The sequence below is a fragment of the Tasmannia lanceolata genome, unplaced genomic scaffold (assembly GCF_043159265.1).
Source record: "Tasmannia lanceolata isolate RefF3 unplaced genomic scaffold, GAP_Taslan_0.1 ptg000020l, whole genome shotgun sequence".
NCBI classification, from domain to species: Eukaryota; Viridiplantae; Streptophyta; class Magnoliopsida; order Canellales; family Winteraceae; genus Tasmannia; species Tasmannia lanceolata.
In genome coordinates this window covers 15,884,188-15,907,027 of record NW_027518697.1, presented here as the reverse complement: position 1 = coordinate 15,907,027, position 22,840 = coordinate 15,884,188, and the positions used below count along the sequence as shown (strand labels likewise).

At 39.1% G+C, this 22,840-nt stretch overlaps 1 protein-coding gene across 1 annotated transcript; it reads right to left on the bottom strand.

Annotated features, from left to right (window-relative positions):
- Nucleotides 1-1,182: 1,182 nt before the first annotated feature.
- On the bottom strand, nucleotides 1,183-16,996 carry LOC143853816 (mechanosensitive ion channel protein 8-like). Its single transcript, XM_077363535.1, has 7 exons — nucleotides 16,982-16,996; nucleotides 16,832-16,898; nucleotides 13,133-14,054; nucleotides 2,581-2,703; nucleotides 2,136-2,430; nucleotides 1,887-2,051; nucleotides 1,183-1,281 (listed from the first exon to the last, which is right to left on the bottom strand). Exons 1-7 carry the CDS (start codon nucleotides 16,994-16,996, stop codon nucleotides 1,183-1,185), a joined length of 1,686 nt encoding a protein of 561 aa, XP_077219650.1.
- Nucleotides 16,997-22,840: the final 5,844 nt, after the last annotated feature.

Sequence of the window (22,840 nt, the reverse complement as noted above, 5' to 3'; positions counted from 1 at the left end):
GCATATGCGCCCATTAGGACTTTTACGGATTTATTTTCTTGTTATTTAGTTTTTAGGACATTTAATCCCATGTTATTTAGAGTTGGGGATTTTGTTTTCATGGAATTTTATTTCCATTGCTTGTATATAGGCCCCATGTATCAGAGATTTAGAACTTTTGATGAATTAACGAGGAATACATATTACCATTTTAAAAAAACAAGGAATACAGATTTATCCCCTCTTTCTCCCTCCCTTCCTATTTCTCCTTTCTTCCTCCCTTCTTTCTCCCTCCCTTCCTATTTCTCTTCTTTGTTCCCTCTTTCTCATTTCTTCTCCTTCTCTTTCTCTCCTCTACTCTTCTCCTTCTCTTTCTCTATTATTCTTCTCTTCCTCTTCTACCTCTCTTTTCCCCTCTTTCTTCTACTTCTCTCTCAACCAAGACCTCATACTTCTCTTCACAAGAGAAATAACAAAGAGAAAGCCCCTTCTTCTCACCACAAGAAAAACTAAAGAGATCAATTGGGATAAACAAGAGAAAGGCCCACCCCTACTCTCTTGGTTTCCTAAAACAAGGAAACCTACAAGAGACTCCCACTCCTAGTGAAACTATAAGGGCCCACTCAAGTTGTGGAAAACGAGATACAATTCTAGCAATATCCACCTTAGCGCATGTCACGGGTCTATTTTTTTCACTTTCCAGATGCCCCCCAGTGATGGCACCAAGTCTTCACAACTTAGTCTCAGCCAATGTACTCAAGGCTCCCACAAGGGATAAAGAGACAAAGCAAACAGACAAAGGAACACAAGGATTTAATGTGGTTCGGCCTTAACGCAATGTCTACATCCACGGATACAATATTATTGCTTCTTACTAGGATCTCCCACAATCCCACAGCAGTAAAATAACAAAGGAACTCTCACCCCAAAGGCCCAACTGCCTTAACTATTCGGGGCTAATGCCTATCTATAGGCCTATTTTAAAACTGCCTGAGGGGCTTCTTTTACATGTACATATGGTTTTTACAAACTACAAGCGAACATGTGGCATAACTACTTACAACCGTCTGCCAATATGAACCATATGCCAATATCTGCAAGCCTGAGCGTTCATGTGTATGCCTACTACATGCAAACCGCTACCCCCATGTGCATGCCACAAGCCAACAGCCCCCAGGGTGTACAGTGCCTACCTCCCACATGTCAGCATGCATTGTGTTGTTGGTTCCCGCCAGAACGTGCCAATCCGTGGCTACCCGCCAATGCCCTCTTCCCACACTTTGATGTTGGTTCCAGCTGTGCCTGCAAGCCTTTGTAAGCATGTTTTCGCATAGCCACACCTATGCTTCTCCGTGCCATGGCCTTAGGCCAATGAGCTTTTCCCACCTTGATGCCTTCTCCTAACATTGTCAAGGGTGTAAGGTGCCACCACAAGCCAATATTTTATACCGTCCAATTAAGGGGCTAACAATGTGTTTCCTAGCCACCTGAAGATTTTTTGTTCGCTCTTCATTGGTTCGATTTTGCCACAAACCACAATTGCCTTAAGAAATGCCAACTATACACCATCGAATCATCCTGGTTTTGACACCACCTAACATGATCAACACAGTCAATGCACATGTGTAGCACCCCGAGTGAACTTGCCTAGTCAACTTTGGAGAGGGACCTCGACCCATCCTTCCCACCCGCAAAAACGATCACATCATAATCACCTGCATATTGAAAACCCACGTGTACTAATGGTGAAAGGGGCCCTATGCGTGCATGTCACTCTGTTTCCAATTACTATCAAGGCACCGAGGAATACTATTTTTGGAAAAAGGAAAGCAAAAGCTGATTTTGAGAATTACCTCTTTATTCTTTCTTTTATGGTGGCAACCTTTTCTACTGGAGTTGAAACATACTGGAGTTGAAACATGGATACAGAAATCAATTGCATATCCCATATTTGGACTTCGACAGAAATTGCCGATTGGCAGGGTAGATAGCACACTATTTGGATATATGATCTTTGGGTTGTCATCCGTCAGAAAGACTGTTGTTAGGATGTTCATCTCCTCAACTACCATCTGAAGTTGCAGATGTAGAGATCAGGGTCCCATTAGATTATGAAAAACATGTTTAATGTATGACAATTTAAGTTTCATTCATACCTGAATTCCATCCACTTCGCAACGATCACCCACATCATAAGGGTGCATCACAAATAAGAATATAATTGCTTCAAAGATCAACTTGCAGGTATTTCCAAAGATAAATTCCACAAGCAAGAGCTGGGAACTAATGAACACGAGAAGATGGGTGGTTGCAATGCCAAGAATAAGGAGCCAGATAACCACTACTATGATACACACAACAATGTTCAGCATGTGGTGGAGCTTGTTTACTGCTGTTTTAGTTTCGTTCAGTGTCAAGGAGAGGGCTCTACTTTCTATGAATACATTGACCCACAAATTCACAGGTGTAAGATTAGTAGATGTAGAAGTATTCTTAGATAAATCATGTCAAATCTTGCACATTTAGGCGTTCATCTGATATAATTCATAAAACCAATAAAGAAACAGAAATATTAAGAAGAAAGAAAAATAAAATATTACCACCCAGTTCTTGAGAGCAGTTTTGCTGACTTTTTTGTTTTCATTTTCTCCTTCAAAGAGAGCCATTGTCTTCCGAGCTTCATCTTCTATCATGAAGCGCATCAGATCAACCAGGTAGATATGCCTGTGAATTTCATGAGTATTGTGTCACCTTTGTTACAGAAAAGATTATCATTCCAACATAACATGGTGAATTACAATTTCAGCTACAGGATAAACATAAGCGATTAACTTGCAAATAATTATCTCATAAAAATAAGGATTTTTAAAACTACTAGCATTGCATTCATAGAGACATTAAAACTTCTAGCAATGCATTCATCAAGTAAGTTATGCTTATATGTATCTGAGTTTCATACTCAACCTTTAATATGCCTATATCATCTAATGTCAATTAAAACAAAACCTACTTCTTCCTGGGATTGGTTTTGTAGTACTATATAGTATATATCAAGATCTTGAATAGCTGATGCGTTGCGGTGATCCTATTTGCATTGCATTTGCACATTTCTTCACCTTGAAAACATTGGGACAAAATATCTTTAAAAAAGAAATCAGTCATCAATTTCCAGACTCTCCTAACCAAGAAGTAAATCGAATTTTCAAATGGCTCACTCAAATAGCAGCTGCTTCTATCTAATTGGATAGTGGCAGGTATCCAAGAAATGTGGTTTTCTATCTAAGGAGAATATTGACTCCCCAAAAGCACTAAGTAACAGGTGATTTGGCACCTAAGATTATAAAAATTCAGCTACTGAGATGTCCACTAAAAGAATGCTGGGATTGTGTCCCATTTCCCATAACTTGGGTGGACCTAATCTAGTTTGACTAGGAGTGGAATCCTCTTATAGGTTTTCCTGTTTTAGGAAACGAAGAGAGTAGGATGTGGCCTTTTTTCGCTTGTGCATCCTACTGAGAGAGAGAGAGAGAGAGAGAGAGAGAGTTTACTCTTATGATGAGGACGGGTTTGCTCATTTTTATTTCTCTTGTGAGGAGAAGTGTAACGTCTTGGTTGAGAGACAAGAGAAAGGGTTACAATTTATGGGCTCTGGGCTAATCCAATTGTAATCTTATATGGAGCTACCTTGTGGAGCTAATCCACGAGCCCATTGAACACATCCGTGTGTTTCAGAACATTTCGCCTTCATGTTTCTTTAGTTCATACAAATGTCACTTCAAATACAATAGGTTCGCCGAGATTTTCAACATCTAAAGCTTCTCTAGCTTCTCCTGTAATTTTAGCGTTAATTCTTCCTCTATTCAATGTCCTCCCACCCAGCATCCTACATCTCCGACTACTTCTTTGTCAAAGAATGAAGCTTGCACTTTCATCAAATTCCTCAATCACAAATTTTGAGGTTGAGTCCTTTGCCAATATTTTAATTCACCTCACATGCCTACATAATACTCGATAAATTTGGTCATCTCACACAAAGCAGAAAACCCACGAAAGACGAGTAGGAAATCCTCTTTCCACACATCAATCAATATCAACAACCTTCAATCGATTCAAAACTTTGCAAAATTATAGAAAAACATTTAGAAGAAAAACATCTCATCGTGGAACTCCACCTCTAACGAGAATTTCCTGGACAAACTTTCTACCTTGTGTTCTTCTTTTTTCAATTAGATCGATCCAACAGCTCTAATATCACTTCGTAGAAAATTTTGACGGGCATAGTCTGATTTAATCAGGTGGGAAGTAATGGAAACGTAATAAAGATGCAAACACTCACAAACATAAGATATACACGCTTCGGCAACAATCACTACGTCTACAGGACAAAATTTTCGATCTTTGACTTTGAGAAATAAATAATATAAGATTACAATAGGATTAGCCCAGAGCCCATAAATTGTAACCCTTTCTCTTGTCTCTCAACCAAGACGTTACACTTCTCCTCACAAGAGAAATAAAAATGAGAAAACCAATCCGCATCATAAGAGTAAACTCTCTCTCTCTCTCTCTCTCTCTCAGTAGGATGCACAAGCGAAAAAAGGCCACATCCTACTCTCTTCGTTTCCTAAAACAGCAAAACCTACAAGAGGATTCCACTCCTAGTCAAACTAGATTAGGTCCACCCAAGTTATGGGAAATGGGACACAATCCCATCATTCCTTTAGTGGACATCTCAGTAGCTGAATTTTTATAATCATAGGTGCCAAATCACCTGTTACTTAGTGCTTTTGGGGAGTCAATATTCTCCTTAGATAGAAAACCACGTTTCTTTGATACCTGTCACTATCCAATTAGATAGAAGCAGCTGCTATTTGAGTGAGCCATTTGAAAATTCGATTTGCTTCTTGGTTAGGAGAGTCTGGACATTGCTGACTGATTTCTTTTTTAAAGATATTTTGTCCCACTGTTTTCAAGGTGAAGAAATGTGCAAATGCAATGCAAATAGGATCACCACAACGCATCAGCTATTCAAGATCTTGATATGTACTATATAGTACTACAAAAACAATCCCAGGAAGAAGTTGGTTTTGTTTTAATTGACATTAGACGATATAGGCATATTAAAGGTTGATTATGAAACTCAGATACATATAAGCATAACTTACTCGATGAATGCATTGCTAGAAGTTTTAATGTCTCTATGAATACAATGCTAATAGTTTTAAAAATCCTTATTTTTATGAGATCATTGTTTGCAAGTTAATCGCTTTTGTTTATCCTGTAGCTGAAATTGTAATTCATCATGTTATGTTGGAATGATAATCTTTTCAGTAACAAAGGTGACACAATACTCATGAAATTCACAAGCATATCTACCTGGTTGATCTGATGCGCTTCATGGTAGAAGATGAAACTCGGAAGACAATGACTATCTTTGAAGGAGAAAATGAAAACAAAAAAGTCAGCAAAACTGCTCTAAAAAACTGGGTGGTAATATTTTATTTTTCTTTCTTCTTAATATTTCTGTTTATTTCTTGTTTTTATGAATTATATCAGATGAACGCCTAAATGTGCAAGATTTGGCATATGATTTATCTAAGAATTCTTCTACATCTAGTAATCTTGAACCTGTGAATTTGTAGGTCAATGCATTCATAGAAAGGAGAGCCCTCTCCTTGACACTGAACGATACTAAAACAGCAGTAAACAAGCTCCACCACATGCTGAACATTTTTGTGTGTATCATAGTCGTGGTTATCTGGCTCCTTATTCTTGGCATTGCAACCACCCATCTTCTCGTGTTCCTTAGTTCCCAGCTCTTGCTTGTGGTTTTCATCTTTGGAAATACCTGCAAGTTGATCTTTGAAGCAATTATCTTCTTATTTGTGTTGCACCCTTATGATGTGGGTGATCGTTGCAAAGTGGATGGAGTTCAGGTATGAATGAAACTTAAATTGTCATACATTAAACATATTTTTCATAATCTAATGGGATCCTGATCTCTACATCTGCAACTTCATATGGTAGTTGAGGAGATGAACATCCTAACAACAGTCTTTCTGAGGTATGACAACCTAAAGATCATATATCCAAATAGTGTGCTATCTACCCAGCCAATCAGCAATTTCTATCCAAGTCCAGATATGGGAGATGCAATTGATTTCTGTATCCATGTTTCAACTCCAGTACAAAAGGTTGCCACCATAAAAGAAAGAATAAAGAGGTAATTCTCAAAATCAGCTTTTGCTTTCCTTTTTCCTACTATTGTGAATATGAAGAAATTGATTTTCGGTTATGATGTGCACAAGAACACGGTGCTTTGCAATTGATAAGACTTAAATGAGATTGTCATAGTCAACAATAGACTTAGCATCGACCGGGAATGCTGAAAATCATTGATAGATTCCTAGAATTAATAGATCAGACAATTTTGAGTTTGAGCTATGCATGATACTTCATATTTTAGGTGTTTCAATCAGTTTCAGACTCACAATTGCTTCTCGAAATCCAAAACAAAAAGGACCCAAGAATCTGAATAGGCTTGGGATTACTCTTATAAAAAAAAGTGACTAACATTTAGGAATTTTTAAATTGGTATTGTGAGTGAACAAATCCGAATTTATAAACTGGTTTAGCATGATGGGAATTCAGAATATGAATGGAAGAATGTGAGGTAATTGAAGGGATTTTTATTAATTTTAATTTTATTATTTCTTTTCTTTCTTCTATTCTATCTTCTTTTTCTTGCTTTCATTTTATTTTCCCGCCTTTGTATGCTTTATGGGTTTCTACTGCACTATTTGTATGATTTATGGGCTCCTAACACCCTGTATGAGTTATCTACACAATTTGTATTTGAAAAATCCATGGATTCATTTCAAATAACTGAATCTAGATTCTTATTCTCAAAGCTTTGAAGAAATAAATTATAATCTTTTGAGCAATTTGTGAGTTACCAATCACAAAGAAAGAAAATGAAAATGATTTGATGATACATTGAATGATATGCAAGTCCCTGAAAGACCATCATTTTGGGAGGGCAGAATAGCATAAACAGTAACTGAGTTTGGCTAAGGCATTTGTATTAATTCATTTGGCTACAAAACAAAGGTTGGCATACTAACCATGACAACCTGAAACAACTAATGAAAAAGGAAACTAACTACCATACATTATTACAGATACATTGAGAGCAAGAATTTTCTTGATTTTTTTTATTGGGAGACTTAATTTTGCCAAAATGATACAATTGATAGGTAAAATTTATTCATCAAAAATCTTGAAAACAATTGGTGCTCTTGTTGTGATTTTTAACGCTTCACTCATATATTAAACAACATTCAAAAGCAAAACAAAACAAAACATTTGTTCTCCTTCTAATATCATTATTTTATGGAAAAAAACAAAATAAAATGTTCTCCTTCTAATAACATTTTGTTTTTGAAATGCAACTAAATTCCAAACGCAAAACAGAACAACAAAAATGTAAAACCCGATCGGGGCTATCATGCCAATAAAGAGGAATTTGAACCAGAAGACTTCCTTTTGAAGATTCTCTCATTCCTTTCCATCCATACAGAAGATGAATGACAAAGCTACCATAGCACTCTACCTCGCACTAACCATACTGAGACCTTCCATTAGGGAGGTCAACGGATCCACTTCGGATTTAATCCACCTATGTCTCAGTCACAATCCATTCAAAACCCTTATTGGTCGGATCGGATTCGGAGTGTTCTTCGGATCATACTTCCCATGTCACGGTAACGATCCATTATAAATCGGACCGTCCATCGGAGTGTCCTTGTAGGTCCTACATATGTTGTACACAGTTAGACTTCTCAAAAGAGGGCTCCAGTGAGACCTCATTTGCAGCGAGCCCCCTCCCTCCCTCCCTCGTACATCATGAGCATGAGGATGATTGATGTATTTTGTATCCAAAACTCAAATCCAAATATAAATACAAAAACATAAGGTATCCAAACGTGGCCTTAATTGATTCATTTCCCTTATTTGCAGACAGGAGAGCTGATATTTGCAGCTCCCTATGTTTTGTTATCAACACCACTCTTTCTACCGTAGCAAATGAAGGAATGGAAATGTCAGCTCCCTTCTATAGAACACAACTCATTCCCATATAACTTTATTACATGAAGGAATGAATGAAACTTCGCTCTTCCACATTAAACAAAACTATAAGTAGTCAACAATACATGAAATGATAATTGACATGGCGAACATAGATGGTGCAAACTAGCGAATCGAAGTGAACCCATAGCGAACAGGTCCGTAAAAAAAAAAGGTTCGTATAAAAGTTGAGAACTGCAAACCTCGAACCGAGTGAACTAATGAATCACGTAGCATAGGTTAGAACTTAGAACCATTTGAGGAGCGGGATTTTCTGTCATGACCCCGCCCCCAAGATGCTTAACATGTGAATGAGGAAACCATCTAGAATTTGTTTACCATTTATGAAAGCTCTTTGTTATGGAGAGATAACTTCATGCATGACTTTTTTTTAACCTTCGAGCTAAAACCTTAGCTAAAATAACGCAAGCACTATGCACCAAGTTAATTGGTCTAAAATCTTTCAACTCAATTGCTTCTTCCTTCTTAGGGATTAAGGTATTAAAGGTGGTGCTGGTGTTTCTTTTCCCAATCGACCTCTTTCATGAAATTCATTTAAGATCTTCATTAAGGCAAACTTGATGTCCTCCCAAAATATTTGGTCCAATGCCATAGGCCTTGTTTGGTTGCTCAAAGGTGGCTGGGAGAGTAGTGGAATAAGAAGTCCAAAGGGAGTAGAGAAGAATGAAAGATGTCCAGAAGAGTAGTGGAAGGGTGGTGAGTAGAGTTTGGTCGTGCGGCAATCCTCTAGAAGAGTAGTGGAAAATGTAGCGGGGTCATTACCAATATAGAGTTTGGTAGACAAAGATAGGGAAGAGAGACAAAGAGAATAAGACGAGACATTTTCCACTCTTCTTCCAACCAAATTTCTCCATTTTAGTAGAATTTGGTTCGAGGATGAGGGTGAAGGAACATTGGCACCACATAGGCGCCACGTAGGAAAAAAAGAACCGATGATGTCCCAAACATGTCTGGAAGTCGAATGGAGTTTCAATGGAAATTTGACAACCAAACATGAATCGGAAGATGTCTAGAAGTTCATTGGCATTTTGAAACTCCAATGAATGCCGAGTATTTGGCAACCAAACAGGGTAGGAAAGTAATCAGATCCCTCAATAAAAGCAATGGTAGGGCAAGAGGGAAAGACTTTGTAAATTTCTCTTTCATGAAAAAACTTGGGTGTTTCTACTTCAATCTCCTAAGCCAATAATACCAACTGTTTAACAGTCTGTGTGAAAGTGTGACTAACCCAACATCAAAACACTTGACATATTTAATAACATATAACTTATTTCATGTCCTCTTCAGTTTCGCAACTTAGTTTCTATGGAAATAAAACTTGCAGGACCAACTGGGATAACTGCATAAACTAGAGTGAAGAAGGATTTCCCTTTTACTGCAACCATGAGTTTGAACCCTCTCTCTTCCGCTCCAACAACCAATATTGTGCCCCACTTTACCACATTTTCCACATGACTATATCCAAGTAGAACCACTATTTCAAAACAAGGATGCGGGTCAAAACACGGCCAACACAAATCCTAGTCAACTCGGCATGATATAATCGAGTACTAGGTTGACACAGCTGAGTACTCGGCTGATGTGATCATTATTTGGGAAAGTCAAAGAAGTTTTGATTGAGTTTGTAGGGAAAATCACGTACTCAGACAAGAACACAGCCAGGGTAAAATGAAGTCCTCGGGGGTTCCACAATAAAGGAGAGAACCACAAAGTAAAAGGTTCACTCTGCCTCATGAGTTAAACCAGCTCTGACCTCTTGGAAGTAGCTGATGAATAAATGGAAAAGCTTTAGCATGTCAACTAACAGAGATCATGGTTCTCTTCTCCAACACTGCATTTAGCAATTCCGTGGAAAAAAAAACATAAAAATAAAGATGTTGCAACTGGTGATTAGCCTCATGATTGTTGGTTCTCTATTAAAGGGACATATGATCCTTGCTAAAACTATCAACAACTTGCAACTAGTTTCATAATCATCCAATGTAGATTACCTCTAGTACTAAAGGTATTCATACTATTCAATTCTGATGTTTATTAATATCTCCCAGGAGGGAAGAACAAGCATGGAAACAATATAACATTCCCCTTCTTAATGAGAATGAAGGTCTGGAATCTGCATCTACGGAAATGGGAACTCATGGTTTTGGTTTTGATATGTGGGCGTCTGGTCTCCGTTTGGGGAATTCGGCTCATCGTCTTCTTTATTGAGCGGAATTTCCTCTTACGGAAGGAGGTCTTGTATTTTGTACACGGTTTACGTAAGGCTCTTCAGAATTGCTTGTGGTTAGGCCTGGTTTTGATTTCCTGGCACTATATTTTGGACGAAAAGGTTGAAGAGCAAACAAAAATCAAGACATTGCCTTATGTGAACAAAGTTCTGGTATGTCTCCTGGTAGGGACATTTATATGGCTTGTGAAGACGCTTCTCGTAAAGGTCTTGGCCTCTTCTTTCCATGTCAGTACATATTTCGATCGGATTCAGGATGCTTTGTTTAACCAGTATGTGATTGAGACACTCTCTGGCCCTCCATTGATTGAAATTCAACACACCAAGGAAGAGGAAGAGAATGTAATGGCCGAGGTGCAAAAACTTCAGAATGCTGGTGCTAAAATTCCTGCCGACCTGAGAGCCACCACACTTGCAAGCAAGAGTGTAAGGATAGGTGGGAATAGAGGATTCCTGAGGAGCTCTGGGGTAGGAATGAGCTTCAGGTTCTCTGGGCCATTGTCTAAGCAGCTGGACGATGGGATGGACGATCTTCAAAAGCTCAACCAGAAAAACATCTCAACTTGGAACATGAAACGGCTGATGAATATGGTCAGGCGCACTACCCTTTCTACTCTGGACAAACAAGTAATGGATGCAACTCAGGGGGACGAGTCAGCGATGCAGATTCGGATTGAGGTTGAGGCAAAAGCCGCCGCCAGGAATATCTTCAGGAAGGTAGCTATGCTTGGATCTAGGTAAGTTGTTGTACTTCTTCCTTTTGATTGATTATCTTGTGTGGAGCTGATTCATTTGTTCTGTGATCCATTGAAGAACTTTTCTCCACATTCGAGTGGTTGGTATATAAGTGTGTTGCTTAGTGGATAGCTTGCAATTTAATTTCCTACTTCCATAGAGCTTCTTTAGTTGAGTGGAAAGATAATGTGCTTCAAAAAACATAAAATATACATGATTCGACGGGCAAAATTCAATTATATCAGCTGCAAATAAAGAAGCAAACACACAAACATAAAATAAACATTATTTGACAACAATGGCTATATCTACGGAGAAATTGATCTTCTACTATGAGAAAATGTTATTTAGAGTTGGGGATATTTTTTCATGGAATTTTATTTCCATTGCTTGTATATAGGCCCCATGTATTAGTGATTTGGAACTTTTGATGAATTAACGAGGAATACATAACCATTAAAAAAAAACAAGGAATACAGATTTATCCCCTCTTTCTCCCTCCCTTCCTATTTCTCCTTTCTTCCTTCCCTCTTTCTCCCTCCCTTCCTATTTCTCTTCTTCCATCCCTCTTTCTCATTTCTTCCCCTATTTCTCCTCTACTCTTCCCCAATGGGCCTTTAAAATAGGCCTATAGATGCCCCTTAGGCAGTTTTAAAATAGGCCTATAGATAGGCATTAGCCCCGAATAGTTAAGGCAGTTGGGCCTTTGGGGTGAGAGTTCCTTTGTTATTGTACTGCGTGGGATTGTGGGAGATCCTAGTAAGAAGCAATAATATTGTATCCGTGGATGTAGACATTGCGTTAAGGCCGAACCACATTAAATCCTTGTGTTCCTATGTCTGTTTGCTTTGTCTCTTTATCCCTTGTGGGAGCCTTGAGTACATTGGCTGAGACGAAGTTGTGAAGACTTGGTGCCATCACTGGGCATTTGGAAAGTGAAAAAAATAGACCCGTGACACGCGCAAAGGTGGATATTGCTAGAATTGTATCTCGTTTTCCACAACTTGAGTGGGCCCTTATAGTTTCACTAGGAGTGGGAGTCTCTTGTAGGTTTCCTTGTTTTATGAAACCAAGAGAGTAGGGCGTGGGCCGTTCCCTTGTTTATCCCAATTGATCTCTTTAGTTTTTCTTGTGGTGAGAAGAAGGGGCTTTCTCTTTGTTATTTCTCTTGTGAAGAGAAGTATGAGGTCTTGGTTGAGAGAGAAGTAGAAGAAAGAGGGGAAAAGAGAGGTAGAAGAGGAAGAGAAGAATAATAGAGAAAGAGAAGGAGAAGAGTAGAGGAGAAATAGCGGAAGAAATGAGAAAGAGGGAAGGAAGAAGAGAAATAGGAAGGGAGGGAGAAAGAGGGAAGGAAGAAAGGAGAAATAGGAAGGGAGGGAGAAAGAGGGGATAAATCTGTATTCCTTGTTTTTTTTTAATGGTTATGTATTCCTCGTTAATTCATCAAAAGTTCCTAATCACTAATACATGGGGCCTATATACAAGCAATGGAAAAAAAATTCCATGAAAACAAAATCCCCAACTCTAAATAACATGGGATTAAATGTCCTAAAAACTAAATAACAAGAAAATAAATCTGTAAAAGTCCTAATGGGCGCATATGCCACTTATGGGTTCTACAATCTACATCACATAGGATTGCGATGTGTAGGTTTTGGGTTAATCCCGTTATATAAACCCGTTATATAATCTTGTATTATTTCTTTCTCATAGTAAAAGATCAGTTTCTCCGTAGACATAGGCATTGTTGTCAAATAATGTTTATTTTATGTTTGTGTGTTTGCTTCTTTATTATTTATACCTGATATAATTGAATTTTGACCGTCGAATCATGTATATTTTATGTTTTTTGAATCACATTATCTTTCCACTCATCTAAAGAAGCTCTATGGAAGTAGGAAATCAAATTGCAAGCAATCCACTAAGCAGCACACTTATATCCAACCACTCGAATGTGGAGAAAAGTTCTTCAATGGATCACAGAACAAATGAATCAGCTCCAGACAAGATAATCAATCAAAAGGAAGAAGCACAACAACTTACCTAGATCCAGGCATAGCTACTTTCCTGAAGATATTCCTGGCGGCGGCTTTTGCCTCAACCTCAATCCGAATCTGCATCGCTGACTCGTCCCCCTGAGTTGCATCCATTACTTGTTCGTCCATAGTAGAAAGGGTAGTGTGCCTGGCCATATTCATCAGCCGTTTCATGTTCCAAGCTGAGATGTTTTTCTGGTTGAGCTTATGAAGATCGTCGATCCATATTCCATTGTCCAGCTGCCTAGACAACTGCCCAGAGAACCTGAAGCTCTTTCCTACCCCAGGGGTCCTTAGGAATCCTCTATTCCCACCTATCCTCACACTCTTGCTTGCAAGTGCGGTGGCTCTCAGATCGGGAGGAATTTTAGCACCAGCATTCTGAAGTTTTTGCACCTCGGCCATTACCTTATCTTCCTCTTCCTTGGTGTGTTGAATTTCAATCAAGGGAGGGCCAGAAAGTGTCTCAATCACATACTGGTTAAACAAATCATCTTGAATCTGATCGAAATATGTACTGACATGGAAAGATGAGGCCAAGACCTTTACGAGAAGCGTCTTCACAAGCCATATAAATGTCCCTACCAGGAGACATACCAGAACTTTGTTCACATAAGGCAATGTCTTGCTTTTTGTCTGCTCTTCAACCTTTTCGTCCAAAATGTAATGCCAGGAAATCAAAACCAGGCCTAACCACAAGCAATTCTGAACAGCCTTACGCAAACCGTATATAAAATACAAGACACTCTTCCGTAAGAGGAAATTCCGCTCAATAAAGAAGACGATGAGCCGAATTCCCCAACCGGAGACCAGACGCCCACATATCAAAACCAAAACCATGAGTTCCCATTTCCATAGATGCAGATTCCAGACCTTCCTTCTCATTAAGAAGGAGAATGTTTTAATGTTTCCATGCTTGTTCTTCCCTCCTGGGAGATATTAATTAACATCTGAATTGAATAGTATGAATACCTATAGTACTAGAGGTAATTTACATTGGATGATTATTAAACTACTTGCAAGTTGCTGATAGTTTTAGCAAGGATCATAGGTCCCTGTGGACCCCGAACCGGAGGACGAGTGAGGGAACGAGTCCCTAACACCCTCTAAGATCTCCACAACGTGAAGGAGAGCTCTACCAAGGAACTCTCGAAACTGCTGCCACCCTCACGGCATAGCATGAGTGGCGATATAAAAAGAAAGAGATACATCCTGATCCGGAGCCAGGGCTCGAAACCAAGATATATCTAAAAATAACTCAGAGTCGTCATCCATGGACGCACCATGGAACCAAAACAAATGCTCTGTTTGCAATGGATAACCAGAGATACAAAAGGTCCGTGCCTGATGACGAATGGAGAAGGTCTGAAGAGCACCACCAATTCGCCCGAGTGCGAACACTTGGTCTCTTATGCCATTTATTATTAACCTCGAAGAGTTTTGGGCGAAAATCATGTGAAATGGGAACAAATATCCCCGAGTGGACGTCTAACTAACCATGCATGACTCGGGGATGAAATAATAAGTATACACAACATAAATGAAAGAAGTGTGTCACCTAATCATAGCTAGGTTATGAGTGACATACCTAACTGGTGTCTAAGTTCTGGTGGACAAACACATGCATGCTACAGCTACAGGTATAGGGTCTGCACAAGAAAGTAAGAAAACACAACAAAATATACAATATAACAACACAACAAATCCTAAGACTCTAAACGATTTAGCCCGAGTCCTCGGATGGTCTGATGTTCATCCAAAGAAGCCTACGTATCCCCGCCTCCACGAGAATCAAGGCAACGTAGTTCTTCGCACCTATTCTAAACTATGATGCCTAAGACACCTAGACCTCTATCTTAGACTCGATCTAAAAGACCGGACTAATTATTAAAGCTTCTTGAATTATTATTTAAAATCCAGTGAATTGTAGATTTTAGGACACCCTATATACCCTAACTAAATGCAGGTTTAGCCCTAAGCTAATGCAGGTGGTTCCTACAACCTATGTGTAACTAGGCTGTGTGTCCTAAGGAAAACCATGGGACCACTAACGCATTTTAGACCTAGTCATCAATCGGCGATGTGAATCGCCAACTGACCAGACGGAGGCGCTCCTATAACTCTAGGACAGACCCCTAACTCTAAAACAAGCACATAACAACCTATCAAAGAAACTCCTAACTCTAAAACTCTCTATCTAGGAGAAACTCCTAACACTAGAGGAAGAGCTTTTTGAAAACACGGTTTTAAAGAGAAAGGGGTAAAAGATATTTATTTACAAAGTTTGGCTGGACTTGGGATATGTATCCCAAGCTGCACTACGTACCTCGTGGAAGAGGATCAAGCCAACGTAGTTCGAAACGAACTTTCCTAAACTACTCTTCTAAAAGAAACACTCAACACTTTATATGGTTTTGAATTTTTCTAGTTTTCAAATGTTTTATTTATTTTTAAGATATTTCAATGTTTTTGATGTTTTTGAAGTATTCCAATACTTTTGAACCTTAAAATATTTTCACTCTTAAAGGGAACACGCAAGCAACACCACAAACTAGGGCAAAGCCCTAAATCTAAAAAGGAAACCCCGAACAAACAACAAGCAATTAGCGTCTCAACGAGACGGACCACAACAAGAAAGATAGTGTCCCAAGAACAGAGAAAACAATCTAAGATCCCAAGCAGGGAAGGCTCTATATGACTGAGTTAGTCTCTAATGGAAAAACTCCAAACTAATAACACTAAGGAAGGAGTACAAATGAGTCAGAGACTCTCTAATAACACTACCAAGTCTAAGACTCGCTCTAAAAGAGGAGGCCACTCTAACATGAGGCTAGGTAAGCCTCCTAAAGGGGAAACTCTCTATATGAGACAAGGCTTGTCTCTGAGACACAAATGACATAAACAAAGGTTCTGATGAGACTGGGCAAGTCTCCTATATACAAAGGAGGGGTATGTTACTTGGACTGAGCAAGTCCCCTAAGGATGGGCTTGGGCTAGCGTCTTCATCGCCCGGACAATGAATAACTAGGAGCGAGGCAACTAACAGACCAAGTTGGTCTCCAACTAGTAAGGGGGTACGAGTTGAGGCACAACTTAGGGAGAGAGACCAGTTGGGGGCGCGCAACCATCAAGACATAGTCGAATTTATGAGGGAAATGATATTAACACCACGATGCTCAGATACTTGCACTAACCCACCTTGGCTTTTAGTGCTCATACGACCGCTTCCAAAGATTATTGCAATTTCCAAGATCAACAAGCCCAATGAAAGGAAGGAGACAAGGCAGGGCTGCGCGATTAGCTAGATATAATTGGTTTGATATCACAGGTTAGATTCATCCAAGAAACTGTTAATGCTACAGTTCTCCCAAAACTGCCCCAACTCAACCTTGAACAAGGCTTTCTTAAGTTACCTGAATAAATGGTTCTATAGGCTTCCTAACAACCGCAAATGCTCAGCTAAAATAATAGAAACAGGTTCAGCTTTTAGAACATTAAAGCAAGGCAGTACAGATATTTACAAATGAAGTGCACAAGGTTGTTATTTTAGTCCATCATCCACACCAATATCATGACACACAGATTTCACTCTACACATCATTAAAACTAAATTCATATGAGCTTCAACCTCGCTCAGCACTTATAATTCCAGCCTAGTGATAATTGAGTGAAATATTAGCTACTGAAATTTTCCCAATAAAAGTACCATTCGAATTAGAAATCCGCAAGGCTGTTAAAGCAACACTAGTAGATATAGAAGCCCATAAACCAATCTAATAAAAGAATAGGGAACTCAAATTTTAAAAGGAGAAAATCATCAATCACAAAGAGAAGATGAAAATGTCAAATGAGCTACCTGAGTGAAGAACATTTAGTAGAGATAGGATCAGGTTTGCCAGATACATGGCCGGAGAGCGGGGTAGAGAGAAATGATGGGATGATGGGTGGGAGAAGATGGAGTTGATGGCGGTCTGCCTCCCTCAATTTTTCCTTTCTACTCAAAGCACTCTCTCTCTGCCAGTTCTCCCAAAATAAATGAAGAGCCTCCCTTTGCTGCTGATGTTGATTTCTCTGCAACCTTCCTTTTTCTTTTCCTTGGAAGTGAATTAGAATGGGTTTGAATGGAGGCTAATGGAGAGGGGTTTCAATGAGGGTTAAATAACAAAGGTTTGAGGGTAGGGGTAATGGCCGACGGAGAAGGAGGATGATGGTGGTAGGCTGAGAGGGAGGGTTTGATGGTGAAAGAAATGGCAGAGAAGATGGAGGTGGTTAAGATGGGGATGAAGGATGGTCGTGGCTGAGCCACTCAATTTCTCCCTCTATGATTTTTCACCTATTTCCCTCAGATTTTCCAAACGAGAAAAACAGGGGATGAGGAGATGAGTAATGGGTCATAGTGATGGGAAATTGAAATGGTGGAGGTGGTGGTGACCGGAGAAGGGGGTGGCTGTGGTGGAAGAAAGGTGGAGGGTTTTGGAGGTTGACCGGAGCACGGCCGAAGTTAATGGTGGTGGGTGGAGGTGACACGACCGGAGAAGATGGTGGTGAAGAGGGTTTTGGATCGGAAATGGGAATGGGGGTTGTAGATGGTGGGAGATTATGGTGGTTAGAGGTGGTCGGTCGGGTTTTGGAGGTGGGTTTGAGAAGGGGTTTCGATGGCTTCGCCGGAAAAAATGGTTAGGGTCAAAGAGATGGTGGTCGTGAGGGTAGGTAGGAGAAGAAGCTGGGAGAAGATGGGGACGGTTGGATCTCCGGTGATGGTGGTGGAGGTGGCGAGGGTGTTTTTCCTTTTCTTCTTCTTCTTCTCCTTGCTTCCTCTGAATCTCCGCTTTCTCTCCCTCTATCTGCCTCTGCTATGCGGCTGGCCTCCTCTCCCTTTTTTTTCAGAAAATGTGGCTCCCCCCTCTTTTCTAAACCCTAACTCGATGAGTTATATGTGGGAAAATGAAAATTCTACATACCCCTTTTCTTCCGAGACAGCCCCTTTGGTATATATATATATATATATATATATATATATATATATATATATATATATATATATGAGGAAAAGGATTGTACACTCGACCATACCTAAAGTTAGGTACGGTAGAGTGCCAAATCACATGGGTCCCCCATTTTTGGTGGGCATCTAAACCATTCATTTACAAGGCCCCATCATAGATAGGGTGCATACCAAAAATCAGCACCATTGAATCATCCTAACCCCTCCAAAACTGGAGGGCAAAATGGCAGATTTGTGGACAAACACTGTCTGTCCATTTTGGCCTCCACAAATGGATGGGTTAGGATGATCCTATGGAGCTGATTTTTGGTATGCACCCTATCTATGATGGGGCCTTGCAAATGAATGGTTTAGATGCCCACCAAAAATGTGGGACCCATGTGATTTGGCACTCTACCGTACCTAACTTTAGGTACGGTCGAGCGTACAATCCTTTTCCTATATATATGTGAGAATACAGTTCCTGCGGGTGCCCTCATATAAGCTTACCTGCGGTGGCTCTTTCAAAACATAGGGGGCCCACATTGTTAGGATGATCTGAAGCATTCATTTGAAAGGCCACATCATAGATAGGGTGTGTACAAAAATCAGCTCCATTGGATCATCCTAACACCTCCAAAAGTAGGGGCAAAAATGGATAGACACATTTTGTCCACAAATCTGCCCATTTTTTCCCCCACTTTTGGAGGGGTTAGGATGATCCAATGGAGCTGATTTTTTGTACACACCATATCTATGATGTGGCCTTTCAAATGAATGCTTCGGATCATCCTAACAATGTGGGGCCCTTATGTTTTGAAAGAGCCACCTCATATAAGCTATATGAGGGCACCCTTAGGAACCCTTCTCTCTCTCTCTCTCTCTCTCTCTCTCTCTATATATATATATATATATATATGTAACTATTCATTTTTGTTAGCAGGGGTGGCCCAAGGAGAAAACAGGGCGAAAATTCATTCAGCTTTGTTAGCAGGGGTGGCCCAAGGAGAAAATAGGGCGAAAATTCATTCAGCTATACATGATTCCTAATCCTCTGATCTGATCTAATGGCCACAAAAGATTGCTTGCGAGGGAAGCAACATAAATTCCCAAGAATGCCCTCGTTTACATGAGAAATGACGTATTTCACCTCCGCCCTTTCGGAACTTGCACCACGACACTGTCTTAGCTCGTTCGCTAGGCAAACGTGCTCGGATCCTGACGAAATTTTACAGGGACCCTGGTGGGACCCTAACCTGCTCTAAGGTAGAATTTGGGGTTCCAATTTAATGATTTGATGGGGTTGTGCTCAAACAGGGAGGGATTAGGGTACGGTCAAAATAGGGTGTCTACAGTCCCTTTAATAGAGAACCAACAATCATGAGGCTAATCGCCAGTTGCAGAATCTTTATTTTTATGTTTTTTTTTTCACGGAATTGCTAAATGCAGTGTTGGAGAAGAGAACCATCATCTCTGTTAGTTGACTTGCTAAAGCTTTTCCATTTATTCATCAGCTACTTCCAAGAGGTCAGAGCTGGTTTAACTCATGAGGCAGAGTGGTTTAACTCATTTCTAGTTTGTCACAACCCTTCAAATATCATACAATAGAAACATCAATGGTTAATATTATTCATTTAATAATTTCGAAGGGTTTACACTCCCCAAATCATTTTCAGGGTCTCTGTACATAAACATGAAACTAAATTCAAAGCATGCATGTGAACTTAAGAAGTCATGGGGCAAGACAAGTACCTGCTTGGTTAAAACAACTCAAGTTGTCGAGCTAGAAAACCAAAGCAACGTAGTGCTTCAAACTTGCGACAGTGTTCATCAACATAACCAGTCTTTCACAGCTTTCCCTCGGGCAACAAATCTACCAGTGTTCTTCCTATCAATTCTTAGAGGACTACTCATTCGAAACATCATTTCTGAAACCAATGCCTTCACTGGAGATTCCCCTCTAATGCTACTATTTTTACCCGACCCACAAACAACCGAAATTTCCAAAGGAAGAACAGTTCCTTCACTAAACCTCAATGGTTTAATAAGATCAAATATCCACCCATAAAAAAAAGATGAAATATCTAATGACATGTCCAAAAGAATATGAAATTAATCGGTCAAAGTCGGTGAAATTGCAGAAATGCAAAGCCAAACCTACCATTATCAAATCTCGTTCGGGCTTCCTACTAAACCATTATTTAGGTGATCTGGCTTAGCAAATCTCTTTTTAATATGAGAAAAGCTAAGACAAATGTTTTTACGTACAAAAAAATCATTATTTTATTTTCCTTATTTTTTTAGCTACTTAGCTCCATCTCCTCCATCGTCCCCTCTCCCTACGCTTGTCTCACCACTTGATAAGCTATTATTTTATATAAAAACTTTCATGGTTACCAAGCATTGCCTTTTTCAGAAAGGGTGGGATTGTATTACCAAACATGGCCTCGATATCATATTTGCATATAAATTAAATGAAAATAATTTGATTTACAAATTAGGATCGATTTTGGAGGAAAATCATCTTGCATTTGGGTCTTACATTTTATGGGTTTTATTACCAAAATTGCTCTTCAGTTCCTCCACAAATCACTTTTCTTTCTTTGGGTTTGGCTTCTGGAGCCCATGCTTGACAAATTCCTTGGCCATGAGGGCGTTGGCACGTGACGGAGTTCTCAATGTGAAGACGAGCAAAGCTTATTATATGAAAACCACCAATACAGTCAACTATGTTGCTATCAACTAAAGTCTCAAGCAAGAAGCTAGGTGAGGCCTTCTTGGGGAGCTTTAGTTTTGATTTCTTAGGTAAAAGAAGTGAATGGTGGGAAGACCTGGATGGTGGTTGAATATTGAATAGATGTTTGGGTGCTGCTTTGTTTCTCTCTTGGACTGGTGCCGGCATGTCGGTCCCGTCCACCTTAATATTTTGTAAAGTAAGATGGGACTACTGGTCCCGATTGCTATCTTAATATTAATGAAATATGTCAATTTTAAAAAAAAAAGAAGAAGAAGCTAGGTAAGGCATAACATCAAATAAGTAGCCCACGTAGCTACATTGGTAAGGGGAAGAAGTAGAAAACAAAACAAAGAAGTTTGCACATGGGAAATAAGCAAGTACCCAGGTGAGGCACATCATCAAACAATTAGCCTCCATGGCTAGAATCGTCAGGGGAAGAAGTAGAAGCCAAAATAATAAAAAAAATTATAATGGAAAATGTAGTTTTCAATTTCGAAAATCTAGTGAGGATGAATAGCATATAAGGGGGACTTCCTCAATATCATCAAGTGACAAGAAGGGAAACCTTGTGGAGATCTACGGACTTTAATGAGGAGATCTAGCATCGTTTGGAGGGGCACTAGGTTTGCTTGCACCATTTAGCCAATATGGGGGTGGACAAAGATAGGCTACATTTTTATTTTTATTTTTATTTTTATTTTTTTACTCCCGTCTCCCTTGATCTTGTTTTGTCTTATGCTTTGTTTATCCATTTCTTTTCTTCTTTCAATTGTACTCACCACCTCAGTGGTGTTTCCTGCTTCCTCTTTTCTTAATAAAATTTATCACCATTCAAAAATTTTAAAAATGGACAAAAACAGAGCAATGTCTAAACTAGACCATGTTAAACAATCTAGATACAAAACCAAAACAAATGTTTCTTAACAAAACAAAATTTAAAAAGAGATTCTCATATCAAGAACTTTTTCTTATCTAACCAAAATTAAAAAATAGAATCCCATGTCAAGAACACAAAACATATACAAAACATAAACAAATGTTTCTTCTCTAACCAGAAGTAAAAAGAGAACCTCAGTTAAGAACCCAAAACAGATACAAAGCATAAACAAATATTTCTTATCTAACCAAAATTAAAAAGAGAATCCCATATCATGAACCCAAAACAGATACAAAACATAAACAAATATTTATTGTCTAAAAAAAGAGATCAACAATTAAAAAGAGAATCCATTGTCAAGAGGGCAAAACAAAAACAAATGTTTCTTATCTAACCAAAATTAAAAACAGAGAATCCCAGTTAAGAACCCAAAACAGATACTAAACATAAACAAATGTTTCTTGTCTAAAAACAGATCAACAATTAAAAAGAGAATCCCATGTCAAGAACCCTAAACAGATACAAAACTAAAACAAATGTCTCTCATCAAACCAAATTTAAAAAAATAATCCAATGTAAAAACCCAAATTTAGTAAATTTGGGCACAATATATTCTGCAAAAAATAGATCAACAATTCAAGTTTAGAATTTAGATCATAGAACAAAATATAACAGTAATTGTTAAGGTATAAAAGATTAAGGAAATTGATATTGAGACCAAGAGCACCACCGAGCATGGGACTCCGAGCATGGTACCTGCAATGGGAAAATGCCATGTGTACAAAAAAAGATTAAAGTAATTTTCTTGATTTTCCTAAATCTAAGGGATTTCTCACGTCACTTGGCATGTTGTAGCAATAATCAATTTGTTCGGTCCCCTTTTAGGTCCTACCATCAGTCTCCCTAGCATTACTCAAAGATTATATACTGCCCCATTCCCCAACAGCTTAAGCTTTTGGAGAAGTCGTTGAGTTTCTAACATTGTATCAGAGCCAAAGGTCTGGAGTTCAAACCTCCCCGATGTCCAAAAATAAATAAAAATCCACATGCTATGGTCGGCCCAAGGTGGGACCAAATGTGCCACGTGTTTGCCAAGTTGAGCCACACGAGAGGGGAA